This window comes from Hordeum vulgare, chromosome 3H, assembly GCF_904849725.1.
Source record: "Hordeum vulgare subsp. vulgare chromosome 3H, MorexV3_pseudomolecules_assembly, whole genome shotgun sequence".
Classification (NCBI taxonomy): Eukaryota; Viridiplantae; Streptophyta; class Magnoliopsida; order Poales; family Poaceae; genus Hordeum; species Hordeum vulgare.
The window spans coordinates 401013752-401030888 of record NC_058520.1 but is presented as its reverse complement, the minus strand read 5'-3'; the positions used below and the strand labels follow the sequence as shown (position 1 = coordinate 401030888).

The following is a 17137-nucleotide window of genomic DNA, read 5'->3' as shown; positions in this document are numbered from 1 at the left end:
GTGGACTCCGAATCATCGGGGCGTTTTTCAACCAAAGTGGATTCATATCCAGCCCCTTCATCAAAAGGTTTGACACGCGAAAACAAAGATTCAAGAGGAGACACACCAAGCACTTTAAGATCTTCGTGATTTGCATCACTAGAACGCTCCCTTTTAAACCATTCATGCCTAGCGCGAATTTGGGCGGTTCTTTCTTTGCTCTCATTCATGGAGATACGCATAGCTTTCAAAGTTTCATCCAAGTTTACCTTGGGAGGAGAGCATCTAACTTTCAAAGCATCAATATCACAAGACATCCTATCAACGCTCTTAGCCAAATCGTCTATTTTGAGTAGTTTTTCCTCTATGGACGCATTGAAAATCTTTTGAGAGTTGATGAACTCTTTGATATTACTCTCTAAATCAGAGGGTAATTTGTTGTGATTTCCATAAGTGTTGTTGTAGGAATTGCCATAGTTGTTAGAGGAGTTACTAGGAAAAGGCCTAGGAACATAGTTTCCTCTAAAAGCATTGTTGTTGCCAAAATTGTTCCTACCAACAAAATTCATGTCCAAACTAGCGTTGCTACTCTCAATCAAGGAAGATAGTGGCATGTCATTAGGATCTACAATAGCGTTTCTACTAGCAACCAAATTCATCAACTCGTCCATCTTAGCACTAAGCGAATTAATTTCTTCTATAACGTGCACCTTTTTGCTAGCAGGCGACCTTTCAGTGTGCCACTGAGAGTAGTTGGTCATGATATTGTCTAGGAGTTCTGTAGCGTCTCCTAACGTGATTTCCATGAACGTTCCACCTGAGGCGGAGTCCAAGATATTGCGAGAAGCAAAATTCAAGCTAGCGTAAAAGATTTGTATAATCATCCACAAACTCAAGCCATGAGCGGGACAATTTCTAATCATAAGCTTCATCCACTCCCAAGATTGTGCAACGTGTTCATGATCAAGTTGCTTGAAATTCATGATATCGTTACGTAAGGAGATGATCTTAGCCGGCGAAAAATACTTGGATATGTAAGCATCTTTGCACTTATCCCAAGAATCGATACTATTTTAGGCAAAGAAGAAAACCAAGTTTTTGTGCGATCTCGCAACGAGAAAGGAAAAAGTTTCAACTTAATCACGTCATTATCCACATCTCTTTTCTTTTGCATATCGCAAAGCTCAATGAAGGTATTGAGATGGGATGCGGCATCTTCACTAGGAAGGCCAAAGAATTGCTCTTTCATAACAAGATTCAGCAAAGCTGCGTTGATTTCATACGATTCCACACTAGTGGCGACAGCAATCGGAGTACTAATAAAATCATTATTATTGGTACTCGAGAAGTCGCAAAGTTTGGTGTTTTCAGCCATGATGACTTCAACAAACAAACAAGCACACAAGAAAGCAAGAAAACCGGCAAAGGAAAACGGCAAAAGGCAAAAAGGCAAAAGAAAACGGCAAAGGAGAAAGGCAAATGAAAACGGCAAATGTGAAGTGGGGGAGAGGAAAACGAGAGGCAACTGGCAAAAAAGTAAATGCAAGAGATGAGTTTGTGAGACCTACTTGGATAGATCTCTCCTCCCCGACAACGGCGCCAGAAATACTTCTGCTACTGCAACAAAAGACCTTCCAACGGCGCCAGAAATAGGAGTGTTGCTTGATACTCCTCAGCAACGGCACCAGGAATCCTTCTGCTACGGCTACGCCTTAAGGGACTTCCTAGGAAAATATGCAAAGGATTTCCCCCGTGGCCTTGGAGCCTTGCGTTGGTGTTCCCTCTAAGCGGAAAGGGTGATGTAGCACAGCGGTGGTAAGTATTTCCTTCAGTTTGAGAACCAAGGTATCGATCCAGTGAAGGAGTATCACAAGTGCCTAGACAAACACAAAAAGCTTGCTCCCAACGCTATGAAGGGGTTGTCAATCCCTTATAGATTGTTCGCCAAGTGAGAACTGAAAGCAACAAGGTAACAAAGCAAAGTAAAAGGGAAAGTGGAAACGATAGAAGTGAATAGAACCGGGGGCCGTAGTGTTTACTAGTGGCTTCTCTCATGAAAGCAAGTAGACGGTGGGTGACCAAATTACTGTCGAGCAATTGATAGAGCTGCGCAAAGTCGTGACGTCATCTATGGCAATGATTATGTGTATAGGCATCATGTCCAAAACAAGTAGACCGATACTTTCTGCATCTACTACTATTACTCCACACGTCGACCGCTATCCAGCATGCATCTAGTGTATTAAGTTCGAAAGAACAGAGTAACGCCTTAAGCAAGATGACATGATGTAGATGGACAATCTCATATCAACGACAAGGCCCATATTGTTATCCTTGATGGCACCTACACAATGTGTGCCTTGTTTCCCCTACTGTCACTCGGAAAGGTCACCACACGGTAAGAACCCAAAACCAAGCACTTCTCCCATTGCAAGAATCATAGATCTAGTTGGCCAGAAAAAACCCAAGACTCGGAGAGACTTACAAGGATATCAAATCATGCATATAAGAAATCAGCAAAGACTCAAATATATATCATAGATAATCTAATCACAAATCCACAATTCATCGGATCTCGACAAACACACCGCCAAAGAAGATTACATCAGATAGATCTCCATGAAGATCATGGAGAACTTTGTATTGAAGATCCAAGAGAGAGAAGAAGCCATCTAGCTACTAACGACGGACCCGTAGGTCTGAAGTGAACTACTCACGAGTCATTGGAGGGGCGATGATAATTATGAAGAAGCCCTCCAACTCCAAAGTCCCCTCCGGCAGGGCACCGGGAAGGGTCTCCAGATGAGATCTCGCGGAAACGGAAGCTTGCGGCGGCGGAAAAGTATTTTCGTGGATCCCTTGATTTTTTTCCTGTATTTTAGGGAATATATAGGCGCAGGATCTAGGTCAGAGGGCGCCAGGGAGGCCACAAGCCTACCCACCCCCCCCCCCCTGGTGGCGGAGTGGGGGCTTGTGGGCTCCCTATAGCCCTCCTGGCTTGGCCCACAAGCCCCCTGATCTTCTTTCGTTCGGGAAAAAATCATTTCATGGATTTTATTCCGTTTGGACTCCATTCCAAAATCAGATCTGAAAAGAGCCAAAAACACAGAAAAAACAAGAACTGGCACTTGGCACTGAATTAATAAGTTAGTCCCAAAAAAGATATAAAAGGTACATAAAACATCCAAAGATGACAAGATAACAGCATGAAACCATCAAAAAATATAGATACGTTTGAGACGTATCATGGGGCGGCGGTGGGATAGGGGCGGTGGGGCGATGACGACGGTGGCGGCAGGGTAGCGACGGTGGGCGTCGGGGAGAGAGGGGAGTGAGAGTGGGGGTTGGGGCGACGACCGGGGAGAGAGGGGTGTAGGGTGGGGGCGACGGCCGTTAGGGCATGTACCTCTTTTCCGTCTGCCCCCCGACGGCAAAGAGGTACAAGGCAGATGGCAAAGAAAGAGGCCGTTAGGGGGAGAGAGGGGTGCGGGGTGGTCCGCCCCATGCTCTTTGTCGTCTGCATGTATGCTCTTTGTCGTCGGCTGGCACACGGCAAAGAGCAGACTGATGGCAAAGACTTTGCCATCAGTCTGCTCTTTGCCGTCTGGTTTCTGGTAGTTGATGGCAAAGAGGGTCTTTGCCATCAGCCAGCGGACGGCAAAGAAGTAGCACATAGCAAATTCTCTGATTCCAGTAGTGCCCCTACCTATGGGGATAAAAAAAGAGGCCAAAAAATCCCAACAAAAAGAATAAAAATGAAAAAAATGAGAGCAAAAGAGAGAGGGGCACACTACTATCCTTTTCCACACTTGCGCTTCAAAGTAGCACCATATTATTCATATAGAGAGAGTTTTCATATACTTCGTAATTATGCAAGTGGCATTTCTTACATTATATAACTTCCCTTGCATATTTTGATGACGAGCTTCCTCAAATGCTCGAGGTCTTCATGAGCAAGTAAGTTGGATGTATACCCACTTAGTTGCATTAGGAGAGCTTTCATACACTTATAGCTCTAGTGCATTTGTTGCATGACAATCCCTACTCCTCGCATTAACATCGATCGTAAGACCCCTTCATTGCCTAACTATCAATTGTGTTGATGCAAGATTTTCTTTCCTGCTTTATATACCCCAATCTTCATTCTCTTTGCCATCCAAAGTGCTACGTCCATGTCTCACGTTCATTTATTAAGTGAATTATAAAAAGATGAAGCAAGAAAAAATATAATAAAATTTCTTGGTTTGGCACTGGGGTATTCATGATTTATACTTTATGCTAGGAAGGTTGAGCTACGCCATCCTTATATGTTAAACAAATTGGAATAACGTTCTTTAGCATTCTTTATTTTGAAAGGCAATGATTACTTTCTAGTATTCTTGCATATTATTGTTTTGATATTTATTAAGTCCTCCATTCCCAACATTCTTACCCAAATGATTACATGATTAAGACATGTTAGGTAGCATTTCATATCAAAAATTCTGTTTTTACCATTTACCTACTCAAGGACAAGCATGAATTAAGCTTGAGGATGTCTATACGTCTCCAACGTATCTATATTTTATTATTATTTCATGCTATTATATTATCAATCTTGTCTACTTTATATGTTATTTTATATTATTTTTTGTGGACTAAGCTATTAACTCGGTGTCGAGTGTTAGTTTCTTTTTTCTACATGTTTTTGCATTTCCTGGAAATCCATACCAACTACAAAATGAGACTTTGGAATCTTAGGGGGGATTAGACGATGCACAAGGGAGGGCACGCCCTGCTACCTTGTGAGCCCCCTCTGTCTCCGATTGACCTACTTTTCGTGCTATACATCCCCATATATCCAGAAACCCTCACGGGGGCACCCGAAACAATTTACGGTCACCGCAAGCCTATAATCTTTCGCGATCCCATCTGGAGGCCTTTTTCGGTACTCTATCGGAGGGACGATCCATCACGGAGGCCATCTTCACCAACCTTGTTGCCTCAATGATGACGTGTGAGTAGTTCCAATTGAACCTACAGGTCCATAGCAGTAGCTAGATGGCTCTCTCTCTCTCTCTCTCTCTCTCTCTCTCTCTCTTGATATTTAGTACAATGATCTCGTCTAAGACCAATCTGATGTAAACTTTTGTTGTGTGTTTGTTGGGATCCGGTAATTATGGGTTTATGATGAGATTATTCACTGAAAATATTTGATTCTTTTCTGAGATTTATATATGTGTGATTTTATAGCATTGTATTTCTCTATCTATCTCTTTTTGCCAATTAGATTGATTTATCTTCATCGGGAGAGGTGCTTCGTAGTAGGTTTAATCTTGTGGTATCCTTACTCTATGACAGGAGGAGTTGTAAAGGACATATTTGTATTGTTGCTACTAAGGATAAAACGACGGGCTTCACACATATTAATTGATCTTACTTTGTGTAGATTATGTCATCATGCTTCAACCATTACTCTGTTTGTTATGAACTTAATACCTTGTGATGCATGTTGGATAGCGTTCAAGGGTTGGAGTAACGATAGTATATGCAAATGGATGTCGTTCTACTTGTAACACATGGAATGCCTATATATTGATCATATCATGAAGAATCATCACGAGTATGCGCTATTCTATCAATTGTCCAACTGCAACCATCATTACTATGTTTATGAGAGAGATGCCTCTAGTGAACCTATGGCCCCCAGATCCATTCACTTTATATTTACTAAAACCCTAAAAATACTTGCTACAATATATTTACTTTTCTTTTTCTTTTTATATTATCTATCTATCACTGTCAGATTTAATCCTTGAAATTAACGAGTACAAGGGCATTGACAACCCTCTTGCTTTCGTTGGATGCAAGCATTTTCTTTGTGCGTGTCAGCGCAGGTACAGCTTACCATTCTTTGTATGGCATCTCCTACTGATTCGATAAACCTTGGTTTTTGACTAAGGAAAATACTATCTGCTACTATACTACATCATCCTTCATCTTTAAGGAAAACCCAACACCTATCACAAGTAGCACCAAATTTGTCGTGAGTTTCAAGTAGCACCAAATTTGTCATGAGTCTCGTCTTGATGCAATGCCGTTATGGTTTCCATTGTCCCCACATTTTTGTGAAAGGAAACAATACCAAGAGAAGAAATAAATGAGTGACGAGACAAGGATGAGAGGTGAGAGAAGGAATAAGGGAGAGACAAAGAGTGGAAGTGAGAGAGAGGGAGAGGGGAGAGAGAGTGGACCCCACACATGGTTTGCTTGACCGCATGAGGCAGTTGGCCACCAAAGAGTCAAATCGGAAAAATATTACGAGACTGGCTATGAGACATGTGACTATTTTTTCAAGAAAAGAAACGCGGTTGAATGTAATTTGGATATACATTTTCTTTATTTTTATCCATTTGTTTTTGCATACACTCACTAACCCCTTATTAATACTTAGAAGAAATAATTATTTTAACCAAAATACCACATAAACAACAAGTGCAATCGTAAAAAGAAAGTGTGCGGTTAATCAAGGAAATGTCAATTCTGCATGAAAATATAGTGTAATTGCAAAATCAATATGCCTAACAAATAAAAACAAAATTTAAAATCATTTCGGTAACAATATAAAAACCTTGTAAACAACAATTGTACAAAAAAGAGTGAATTGCAAAAAGAAAGTGTAATTGCACAAAGTACAATAAGTTGAAAAGGTGATGTTATATAGACATGTAAATTTCCAAGTTCAAAGTAAAATAAATTTCTATCACAAAGAAAAAAAGAGATTCATTTGGGAGATACAAAAGAATTCATGAAGGGATAGTGGTAAAAATTACAACATCATTATTCACGCATAATTTATTTTTGTTTATTCTTGCCTGAGAGATGAATATTTCTTTGAATGCTTTTTTGTGAATTGTTTGGGATACTAAACTTAACTATGAAAATTTTAGTAAATTCGTAAATGTGGTTTCTACGATATCTTCACTGTAATCAGGTTTCCACCAAATATTTTTCTCTAGATATAATGATTGTAAATGTGGTTTCTACAAGGTTCGTAAATCCACTTGCGTTACTAATCAGCACGTAAATTCGTAAATGTGGTTTCTACAAGGTTCAACCGCTCGCTCATGATTTTCTTTTTTTTTCATAAAAAAATGAGTTCAACATAGGAGGAGCTGTGCTCGAATTAGATAGGAGGGTGAGGCTCGAACCTGGCCTATTAAGTCCATCACTTGCGTTACTAATCAGCACAGCTCCAGGTCATTTTTTCATAATCAGATAGCTGTAACCTGCACGAATCTCATGACAAGATCATGCAATCTATAATTTTTGCGAAAAAAGTCACCTAAGCATGACCAGGAATATTATCTGTTGCAATTCAAATATATGATAGACTTTCGTTTCCTACCATCTATAGGACCACCCCTTCGGTTTTTCTCCTGCCTTTTCAAGTTAAGAACCTTTCATGATCTTATCTCAAACAAAAGAACAACCTTTCATTGTCTAACAACAAAACATTAACTACTTTTCCAAAAGCCATCTTTTGGCATAAAAATAAAAATGCCTTTTTCCAAAAACCAGGATGAAAAGGTGGTTCTAGATCCATGACGCCGACGCAAGCAACGAAAAAGATGGAATGAAATGGAAGCAATAGCCTATCTCTTGAGACGAAGCACATCATCATCTTCGATTTATTTTTTAACCTTCCTTGGCTCCCGCGATTGAAGGACAGGCTACGATGGCCTATCAAACTGACCCGCGCCGTGCATGAATCTCTCTCCTAAAACTTTCATTCTTTCGTCCTCCCTCCTCACCCCACCTCCGTTTTCAGTTTTGCCGGTTTTTCCCAACGGTTTTACTTGAAAATCAATTCACTTATTGGCTTACCAATTTTTCTTTGGTAAATCAATAAGTGCTGATTTAATTGTTAGCTAAGTCCACTTTTTTTAACAGAATATAATCGAATTCGCTCATATACACGAGCGTACACTCAACCCTATGAACGCACGTACGCACACCCTACCCTTATGAGCACCTTCAAGAGACTAAGCCGACACATCATCTTGAAATTGATTGCAAGCACCAATGTCAAGTCTAGGACTTAAACTCTGGTGGGCAGGGGATACCACAGTCCTCCTAACCATCCAATCACGGGTTGGTTTTGCAGCTAAGTCCACTTTTGGACGTAATTATATTTATACTAAAATGACATGTACTAAATCAGTGATTATGTACATAATATTTGTGGCCCCATGGCTACGCACCGGCAATTATCCAGTGTATTATTATAAAATGAGTAAAGCACGACTAGGAAAATTGATACACCTAACATGCACATGATACCTGTTATTAGGAAATTATCAAAGAATGCACAAAGCTGATAAGTTCTTAACATTGTTCATGCAGGAAAACGTCACACACAGCTAAACAAATTTAAGGCTTTATTACAGCAAGATAGATGAGAGTTATTTAAAGTCACTGGTCCTGAAAGCAAATAACAATTCACTGAAAAATATTAGTTCAAACATAACAGGATGCATTTCTTCCTTCTCAAACAGTTTAACACATGAAGAATATTTCCCATGTTTTAAAGGAAAGCTCGTTAGTTGCAACTTGTTGCCCAGCTGCCGCACTGATAACTGCATCACGTAAAAGGATCAGTCATCATCATCCTCATGGTCGGCCAGATGCCACCGGCCATCCTTGCCTTTCACCATACCTTTGTTCTGAACCACCCACCAAGACGACGGAATTGAATACTCCTTCTTCAGTGCATCTTCGTGTTTATTCACTAACGCGATGTCCCGATCAACTTCCAACTCAAACCCTCCATTGCTCCCCTGTGTCCCGGCAACCCCATGCATGTAACACTCCATATCATGCCATGTTAAGGGGTTCCCGGGGCTCTTGATGTAGGGTGATTCCCCTGTGTCGATCATGAGCTCTGTGCCGGCATCGCTGTAACCCAGCTTTGGCCAGTTTGGGACCACATCAGGGGAGTTCCGGACACGGAGCAACCTCAAATCTTCTGCACTGTCAAATGCTTTCTGGAAGTCAGAGTTGCCCACTCTGGGGCTACCAAACACGAAGGCCGAGACCGGGCAGGTCTTGTTGTAGCCGTTGGACACAATGTCGGTGGCACTAATGGTTGCAAGAGCGGCCCCAAGGCTATGGCCTGTTATGGTGATGCTGGTCTCCTCTTGCTTGTACAAATCCTGTAGCCTTTCAACTTCATCCAACACCTGATGGAAGCTTGTTAATTAGTTTGATCGAAGGATCATTTCCCCGTGATGAACAAAACTAAAAGACCGCGTCGAATGTGCATGACTGGTAAGAGGCAAGGATGCAAGCAAGGACAACACAATTAAACATCTACTTTGTTAAACAAATACCATGGCCCCAGCAATCCAAACTATCTTAAAATGCATGGTGTGCCATGATTGTCTTTATGCATGCTAAACTTTAGATGGATCATAAGTGGAATCACTCCCCGCCTGAAAAAAATCATGATGTTTCCATAGTGCAGTAAGGTGAAACACAGAAACACCAACGACTCACTGGTGGAAAACAGGAAGCAAGACTTGCTTTCCTGACAGACTAATATTCATGGACAAGCATAAGCAAACAATTGATCTCTTTTCTTTCCTCTTTTTCTTTTTGCTTCACTTCAAATGGAAGGAAACCGAGACTTCAAGTGCATGCATCATTACAAACTATATACTAACTAGATCATGGGGTTTAACACGCACAAAGATCAACTATATACTAATTTAGAGGTTTGTGCTTCAGAAACATGAGGCAATCTATAATATTGATTCTGATGATAATACTAATGCTGAATCAAGGATAACAAGAATTACCTGATATCGTGCACTCTGTTTATTGTACCGAGACCCTGGGTCAGTACTTGTGTAGACGGACAACCATCCTCCATGAACACGGGGGTCATCGGCACTGCCTGGCCGTACTATTTCTGAAGCAGGCGCCAAGGAAATATCAAGGTCATCCATCCACTCTAGCACCCGTATTGTCCCACGCCATGCCACCATCACATCCCGCCTCCCAAGCACTTCCTTACCCTCGTCGGTGGCCACAGCAACAAACCCCATCCAATTTGACTGTTTGCTCCATGCGGCCTTTGACAGCGGCTTTATCATGAAATCATCCGGCAAGCTCACCGTACACATTGCATATATAAACTTTGTAATCTCATACAGATTAGGGTTTGATACATCTACCCTGCTGAGGAAGTCCTTGCGTCTGAAGAGGCAAGACCCAGCGTACCTTGATCTTCTCTCTCTGTTGAGCCCAGTGTATGCTGCCTGTGAGAGCTCACCGTAGTTGATGATATTCTTGCGGAGGTCGACGTCAAGAGGATCAAGTAGCCCCTTCCAGTAATTCGCTCCGTTGAGTTCTCTCCATCTTCTGGCGATATTTCCAAACCCTCTTACAGAACTCATATTTGACAGGAAATGCTTCTGTTTGTCTTGCTTCGTTTCTGGAAACTACAAGAGCCCAGAACTTAACCCTTTTGCATATATATATATAGGACATGCTAGGCTGCTGGCTTCTCCATGAAACCTGCAGTTTGATATGCGTGTTGAAGATGAGCTCCCCTGTCATTCTCTAACCCTACCAAATCTCTCACCCAACTTGGCAACCATTCATCCTGTATTTCAAAGCATAGAGAAGCTTGCAAGGATCAACTAAGGACCCAAAGATAATTCTATCATTCTATTCATACCAACTGGCACTAGCCTGAATAAGGAAGACAAAATAACGTGCAACACACCATATCTTTGTGTGCTTCAAAAGACAGGGGGTTCCCCTATCACCATATGGGACCAGCAATGAACAGTGTCTTTTGGCGAAGATTTTATTCTGACCAACGACACCAATGATTGTATACACAATCAGAGTCGGCAAGACATTTTCCAAACGAGATGCATCCATCAAATCATGCTGACTAATCAAATGATTCGAAATTAAAACCTGTACTACCCATGATTAATAAATTTATGAAGGATACCTAGCTCCTTTACAGAAGAATTACAGATAGTGACACTGACCATACAATAATTGAAACTTATGTTTATAAAGACACAACCACAAAGTGTAGGACCCAACCATCATTTCCTTGTTATTGCGAGCATGCTTCCAGGAAAGTTGATGTATGAAAAAGATGGCAAACCACATTAATCAGGTAAGAAAATTGGAATAATAAGGTGAGCTTAGCAGTAGCTCCATTCCACTAAGGATTCCCTCCATTTTAGGTTAAGAAAGGTCTGGATGGCTCAAGGTTTTTCAATTATAGAAGTTTTCTTATCTTACAAGCTAAACATACAACTTGGAAAAGATATGGTAAAGCCACAAATACAGCCCAGCATCTGCCTATCACTTTAAAACTTAGTACCAAGTCTTGGCCTACTAATTCCCAGCAGGCATAACAACATTTAATTTTTATATAGCACCCCCCCCCCCCCCCCCCAAATCCCTCCCCTACTGCTTTCAGTTTTAAAGTATATCGTTCCACAGTGTTAGATACGACTATATCATGACAACGTAAAAAACTTCTACTCTACCATGCTGCATCACTTTCGTTGGATCACTCAAAATAGTCCAAAGAAAACTTTTAGGTAGCTTGTTAAATACGTCAGTAATTCTTCTGTGCAGAAGTAGCGTCAAATCATTGAACTGAGGTTGACCATAAGGATATCCTGTTGAAGGACTTGTCTCACAAGAGCATGTCTAAGCCCAGCAGTTTCAGTATAGAGATACAGGTGACAACATCCAATCCAAAGGAATCAATCTTTTGCAGTTTCACTGAAACTGGAAAAGCAGTTCTTTTAGGACTTGCAGGGCATTGGAATGAAAGTGTACAATGCAGATTATCAGACAAGCTCAAGACAATCTGACAAGCTCAAGAAAAAGGCATAGACATATGGATCTGCCAAAGCATGAAGCGATCAATTTCACAACAGTGGAGAGATATGCATAATAATGTGTTTACTGGCCCATTTTGATCTTCTCCCGGATAAAATGGAATAAACAAGCGCAACTAAATGTTACATCGCTCTCTGAGGGCTATGGTTATGCTCATGTGAAAGAAATATGCACTACAGTATGATGCCATAGCTCATAAGATGATATCATGAGTTCTTCTCTAACTATTCTACAAAAAATGCTATGTTCCAGTGGATCCATGGTACATTGTATGAATACTGCAAATAAGAAGGCCACGGAGTCATGTTGACCCTGAATATATTGCACCATTATGTGGCCATCTTCCATATCCAAGAACTGTTTCATCCTAAGTGACCAGACTTCTTGCAAAATTTCCAAGCAGCCCTAAAATCGAATCCATCACCTCACTATTATGCCATAATAAACTTTATGATTCGTATCAGCTTCTGAGTTCACATGGATCCATTTATCTAAGAACTGTACTTTAAGTGAAAGACACAATCGATGAATCCATGTGAGCCAAACTGCCGAATAAGGGCAATAGGAAAGAGAATGGTGTAGATCACCAGAAATCCCCACAAGAGCACAACCCATCTTCAAAACGGTGGAATCGACGGTTATCCCTGAGAACCACAACTCTTCCTGTACACTTACTGAGATACTTAACTGCATTGTGACAATCATCACACACTCTTAAGTTCTTCATAACTCGGATTGGCACACCTTCCGGAACAATCAAGAGCCCTAACGCTATTGCTAGCCTTTCGCTATGATACCCCAGTGATGCGCACTTCTCATCTCTGTCCACATCCTTAACCACTGCACTAGTGTCTGCCACATAACCAGCCACCGCCATTTTCTCACCAACTTTTTCCAGCACATTATAAATTTCGTTGCTTCTTGGATGTCTCCTGCAATTTGACACAAAGGTATGCACCTCCCCTGCAGCTTCAAGCCAGCTAAGGCCAGTCTCTTTCCGTATACCTGCATCACGCATTGCCTTCCTTGCAAGTGCTGCATCAACATGCCTTCCTGCAGCTGCATATGTGCTTGACAAGAGCATGTGTGCACCAGAGCTGCGAGACCCTGTCTCAAATAGCCTCTTTGCAGCAATTGCCGCAGTGTCTGCATCCTTGAACATGCGACATGCCATTAGGAGTGCACCCCAAACAGAGTCAGGTGGTTCCATGGGCATCGACTCAATAAGGTCCAGTGCTTCAGTTATACGTCCTACACGACCAAGTAGGTCAACCATTGCAGCATAATGTTCAACCTCCGGTTCAATTCTATATTCTTTCATGAGGGAAAAATATCGCTTCCCCTCATTGACAAGACCAGCGTGGCTACATGCTGTGAGCAAACACAGGAAGGTAATGAAGTTAGGACGGAACCCAGCATGCTGCATCTTTGTGAAACGTTCAAATGCTGTGGAAGTATGGCCATGCTGCGCAGATGCAATGAGCACTGCGTTCCAAATCCCAAGGTTTCTCTCAGGTGCTGCACTAAAAACCCGGTAAGCACAATCCACAAGGCCACACTTGGAGTACAGAGAAACAAGCGAGCTGCCCACAAACGGTGATGCATCAAGCGCTGTCTTTATAGACCGGGCATGCACCTGAGCCCCGAGCTCAAAGAGTGTGGCTGCAGCACACACACGAACAATGCACGAAACCGTGAAGTCATTGACCTGCACAGCCTCCTCCAGTGCCGAGCGGAAGATGCAGAGTGCTGCAGGATGCATCCCGGCATCAGCATAGCCACCAATGAGTGCAGACCACGAGACAACATTCCGCTCCGGCATTTCGTCGAACACCCGGCGGGCGTCCGAAAGGTTCCCGCACTTGGCATACATGTCAAGAACCGCCGACCCCACAAACACGTCGCCAGCGAACGGCGTCTTGGAGGCAAGGCCATGGAGGGCGTGCGGGGCAAGCGGAGGGCGCGAGGAGTCTGCGGCAGCTGCGACGGCCTTGGCGGCGGGGGGGATGGAGCGGTCGGTGGCGGGGACCCCGGCCGCGAGCATGCGGCGGAAGGCGTCAAAGGCTGCGGCGGGGAGGCCGTTCTGGGCGAAGGAGGATATGAGAGAGGACCATGCGGCGGGGGAGGGGGAAGCGGGGAGGTCGAGGAAGGCGCGGAGAGAAAGCTCGGGGAGCGAGCAGCGGGCGTAGAAGGTGAGGAGGTGGTGGGCGAGCAGCGCGTGTGAGGAGGCGACGGCAGGGAGATGGCCGCCCTTGAGAAGGTGGCCATGAAGCTGCTGGCCCTTGGGGAGCGCGCGGGCGGCTGAGAGTGCGACTAGGAGCTCGGCCAGAGTGCGCGCGCAGGCAGGAGCCGCGGCGAGCGGCGGCAACGGCGGGGGCATATGTCTCGAGTTCGATTTGACTGCCGCCGCTCCAACATTTTGTGTACTAGGCAAAATTGACAAAAATGACCTTCGTGCAAAGAACTCACAGAGTGACCTTCGGGGAAAATATTTTACCCGTCTTATCATTTTGTGTGGCGTCCAACACCTAGGCGCCACACTACACTGTGTGACGCCTAGCCGTTCGGCGCCACCCCCCGACCACCTGGCAGAGAGGGCCCACCCCCAGGCCGTGTGACACCTAAGCCTCAGGCGTCACACATTGTAATGTGTGGCGCCAAACGCTTAGGCGTCACACATTGACTTATACAGCCACGGGCCAGCCCCCCTCTCCACCCCCTCCTCATTCCCCCCCCCCCCATCCCCCTCTCCTAGCCACGGGCCCCTCTTCAAATCATTCTCCAAATCACCAAATCTAAAGGTTTGGACCGGGCATTTGTTGTCCAATCACTCCCCTAAGGCAATCCCCACCTCTCCCCACATTCTCATTCAAAGAAAAATCTCTTGTGGTCTTTTTTTTTGCAAATTTGAGGAAACCCTAGTTTTTCATGAAATGTGGAATGTATATGGTATTGTTGTATTTTTTGTATGTTATGATAAGGGGTATGATGGTGTTAGGATTAAGGTTGTTTGGATGTTTGCATTATGGTTGTTTTAGGTTAGGCTAGGGTTAGGCTAGGGTTAGGGATGTTTGGTTATGTTAGAGTTATGATGGGGTTAGGATTATGGATGTTTGGAAGTTAGTAAGTAGATATTGTAGTTGTATGATTGCTTATAAAAAAGTTCTATGTTTTGTTGTTTAGGGATGGGAAGAACATGTGTTTATGTTCATCACGTGGACAAGGATGCCTTTTTAAAAGGCAATATTGATCCGGACCCGGATGAGCTTGACATGGTGTTCGATTTGTGTCCTAGCTATGGTGAATTGTTGGAACAAGTCCGAAAGGATTTGAATTGGATGGACCCTAGTGATGTAGTTGAGTTTGATGGTAGGCATAATGTGGGATTCGGAATGCACATTCGTTGGAAGACCATGTGTGTCAACTCCGAGCAACGTTGGCTTGCATACAAGGATACGGTGTCTGAATCGCTAGACAAGGCTCTAGAGTTATTTGCCATCAAAACAAATGTTCCTAACTTGTTGGATTTGAACCGGGTTGCCTCTCCGATTGTTGAAGCTATTCCTGCACCCATCAACGAAGAGGCCAACATTGAACCTCTTTCTTGTGTCGATGAGGCCAACGAAGAGGCCAACATTGAACATGAACCATTGCTAGAGGCTAATGATGAGCACGATCATGATGAGAATGATGGTAATGTTCTTCATGACAACAATCTTGGTGATTTGGACAAATATAATTTGCAAGAGACAATGGACCATTTTATTCCGTACTCACGTGGCTATGCATCTGAGTCTGACGATGAGGGTCCCGATGAAGAAGTTGATGAGGAAGGGTTCACGGCAAAGGAGGATGAAGCTTTCAGGAAGGTATTAAAGCGTGATCACCGGACACCATTGTTCGAGGATCTTAGCCTTGCGGATGAAGCCGTAGTTGACGGAGGCGAAGGCATATTGTTTGGAGTTAGGCCACCTTCTCATCGGGACAGACATGGGAAGAATATTATTTTGCCGGGGTCAAAGTTCGAAACATTCTTTGAACTGAAGATGTGGTTGGATGAATATTCTGTTACGCATTATAGGCCACACAGAGTTGTTAATTCAAACATAAATCTGCGTTACACGGTTGCATGTGAGGATATAGGGTGTCCTTGGATTGTCCGTGCAAGACCATGGAAAGGAGGGCCAGGATGGAACAACATTGTCAGTTGTATGCCTCACATGTGTCGAGGCAAGAGGGTTGATGGTGCCCTTTCGTCGCAAAGCCATAGACAACTCACCTCCGAGTTCACCGCTTATAGGCTTTCCAACTCCATCTCCTCTCTTCCTACAATGAGCATAAAAAGCGTACAAGACCTTGTGAAAGCCCTCTTTCACTACGAGGTGGAATATGGTAAGGCATGAAAAGCAAAGCAAGCCGCATTCAAGACGTTGTATGGTGATTGGGAGCAAGCATACAACCGCATACCTAGGTTGTTAGGAGCTATTGCCCACACTAACCCGGGCATGGTTCATGTGGTCGAGCCATATGGGAAGAAAACAAGGATTCTCAATGGAAATAGGGTCCGCGTATTTGGTCGAGCATTTTGGGCATTTGAGCAATGTGTGAGGGCTTTTCAGCAATGTCGTCCTGTCATCTCCATCGATGGCACGTTTTGACCGGACAATTCAAGGGCACTTTGTTGGTTGCAATAGCAAGTGATGCCAATAACCGGTTGATGCCTTTGGCTTTTGCTTTGGTTGAGGCAGAGAACAATGTTAACTGGGAATGGTTCTTGCATATTTTGAGAACCAAAATATTACCGTTTGAGAGGGAAATATGTGTCATATCGGATCGCCATCAAGGCATACTTAACACGGTTGACGTTGTCATTCCCGACCATGCTCCTTTGCATCATCGATGGTGCATGAGGCATTTTTGTGCAAACTTCTACCGGGCATGTGGTAGCAAGGAGTTGGCGGATGATCTTCAAGATTGTTGTCAAGCATTTTCGGACAAACGATTTGCAAGATTGTACAACGCTTTGCTTGTAAACAAAAAACTTGATGCAGGTGGGCTTGAGTTTCTCAACAGGCACATTGAACTTCGGGCCAAGTGGGCACGAGCTTATGACGAAGATGGCCGAAGATATGGTCAAATGACAAGTAACATGGCAGAATGCTTCAACCGGGTGCTGAAGGGTGTCCATGCGTTGCCGGTGCCGGCAATAGTTCAATACACATTCGACAAGTTGAGA

At 43.4% G+C, this 17137-nt stretch overlaps 2 protein-coding genes across 2 annotated transcripts; both read right to left on the bottom strand.

The window, feature by feature from the left end:
- Positions 1–8315: 8315 nt before the first annotated feature.
- Positions 8316–10769, bottom strand: LOC123443987 (phospholipase A1-II 1). The gene is made up of 2 exons (XM_045120573.1): positions 9819–10769; positions 8316–9200 (listed from the first exon to the last, which is right to left on the bottom strand). The coding sequence occupies exons 1-2, from the start codon at positions 10416–10418 to the stop codon at positions 8616–8618; spliced, it is 1185 nt and encodes a 394-aa protein (XP_044976508.1). The 5' UTR covers positions 10419–10769; the 3' UTR covers positions 8316–8615.
- Positions 10770–11900: 1131 nt separating this feature from the next.
- On the bottom strand, positions 11901–14291 carry LOC123443986 (putative pentatricopeptide repeat-containing protein At5g52630). Its single transcript, XM_045120572.1, has one exon. The coding sequence runs from the start codon at positions 14279–14281 to the stop codon at positions 12485–12487; it is 1797 nt and encodes a 598-aa protein (XP_044976507.1). The 5' UTR covers positions 14282–14291; the 3' UTR covers positions 11901–12484.
- Between the last annotated feature and the right edge of the window lie 2846 nt (positions 14292–17137).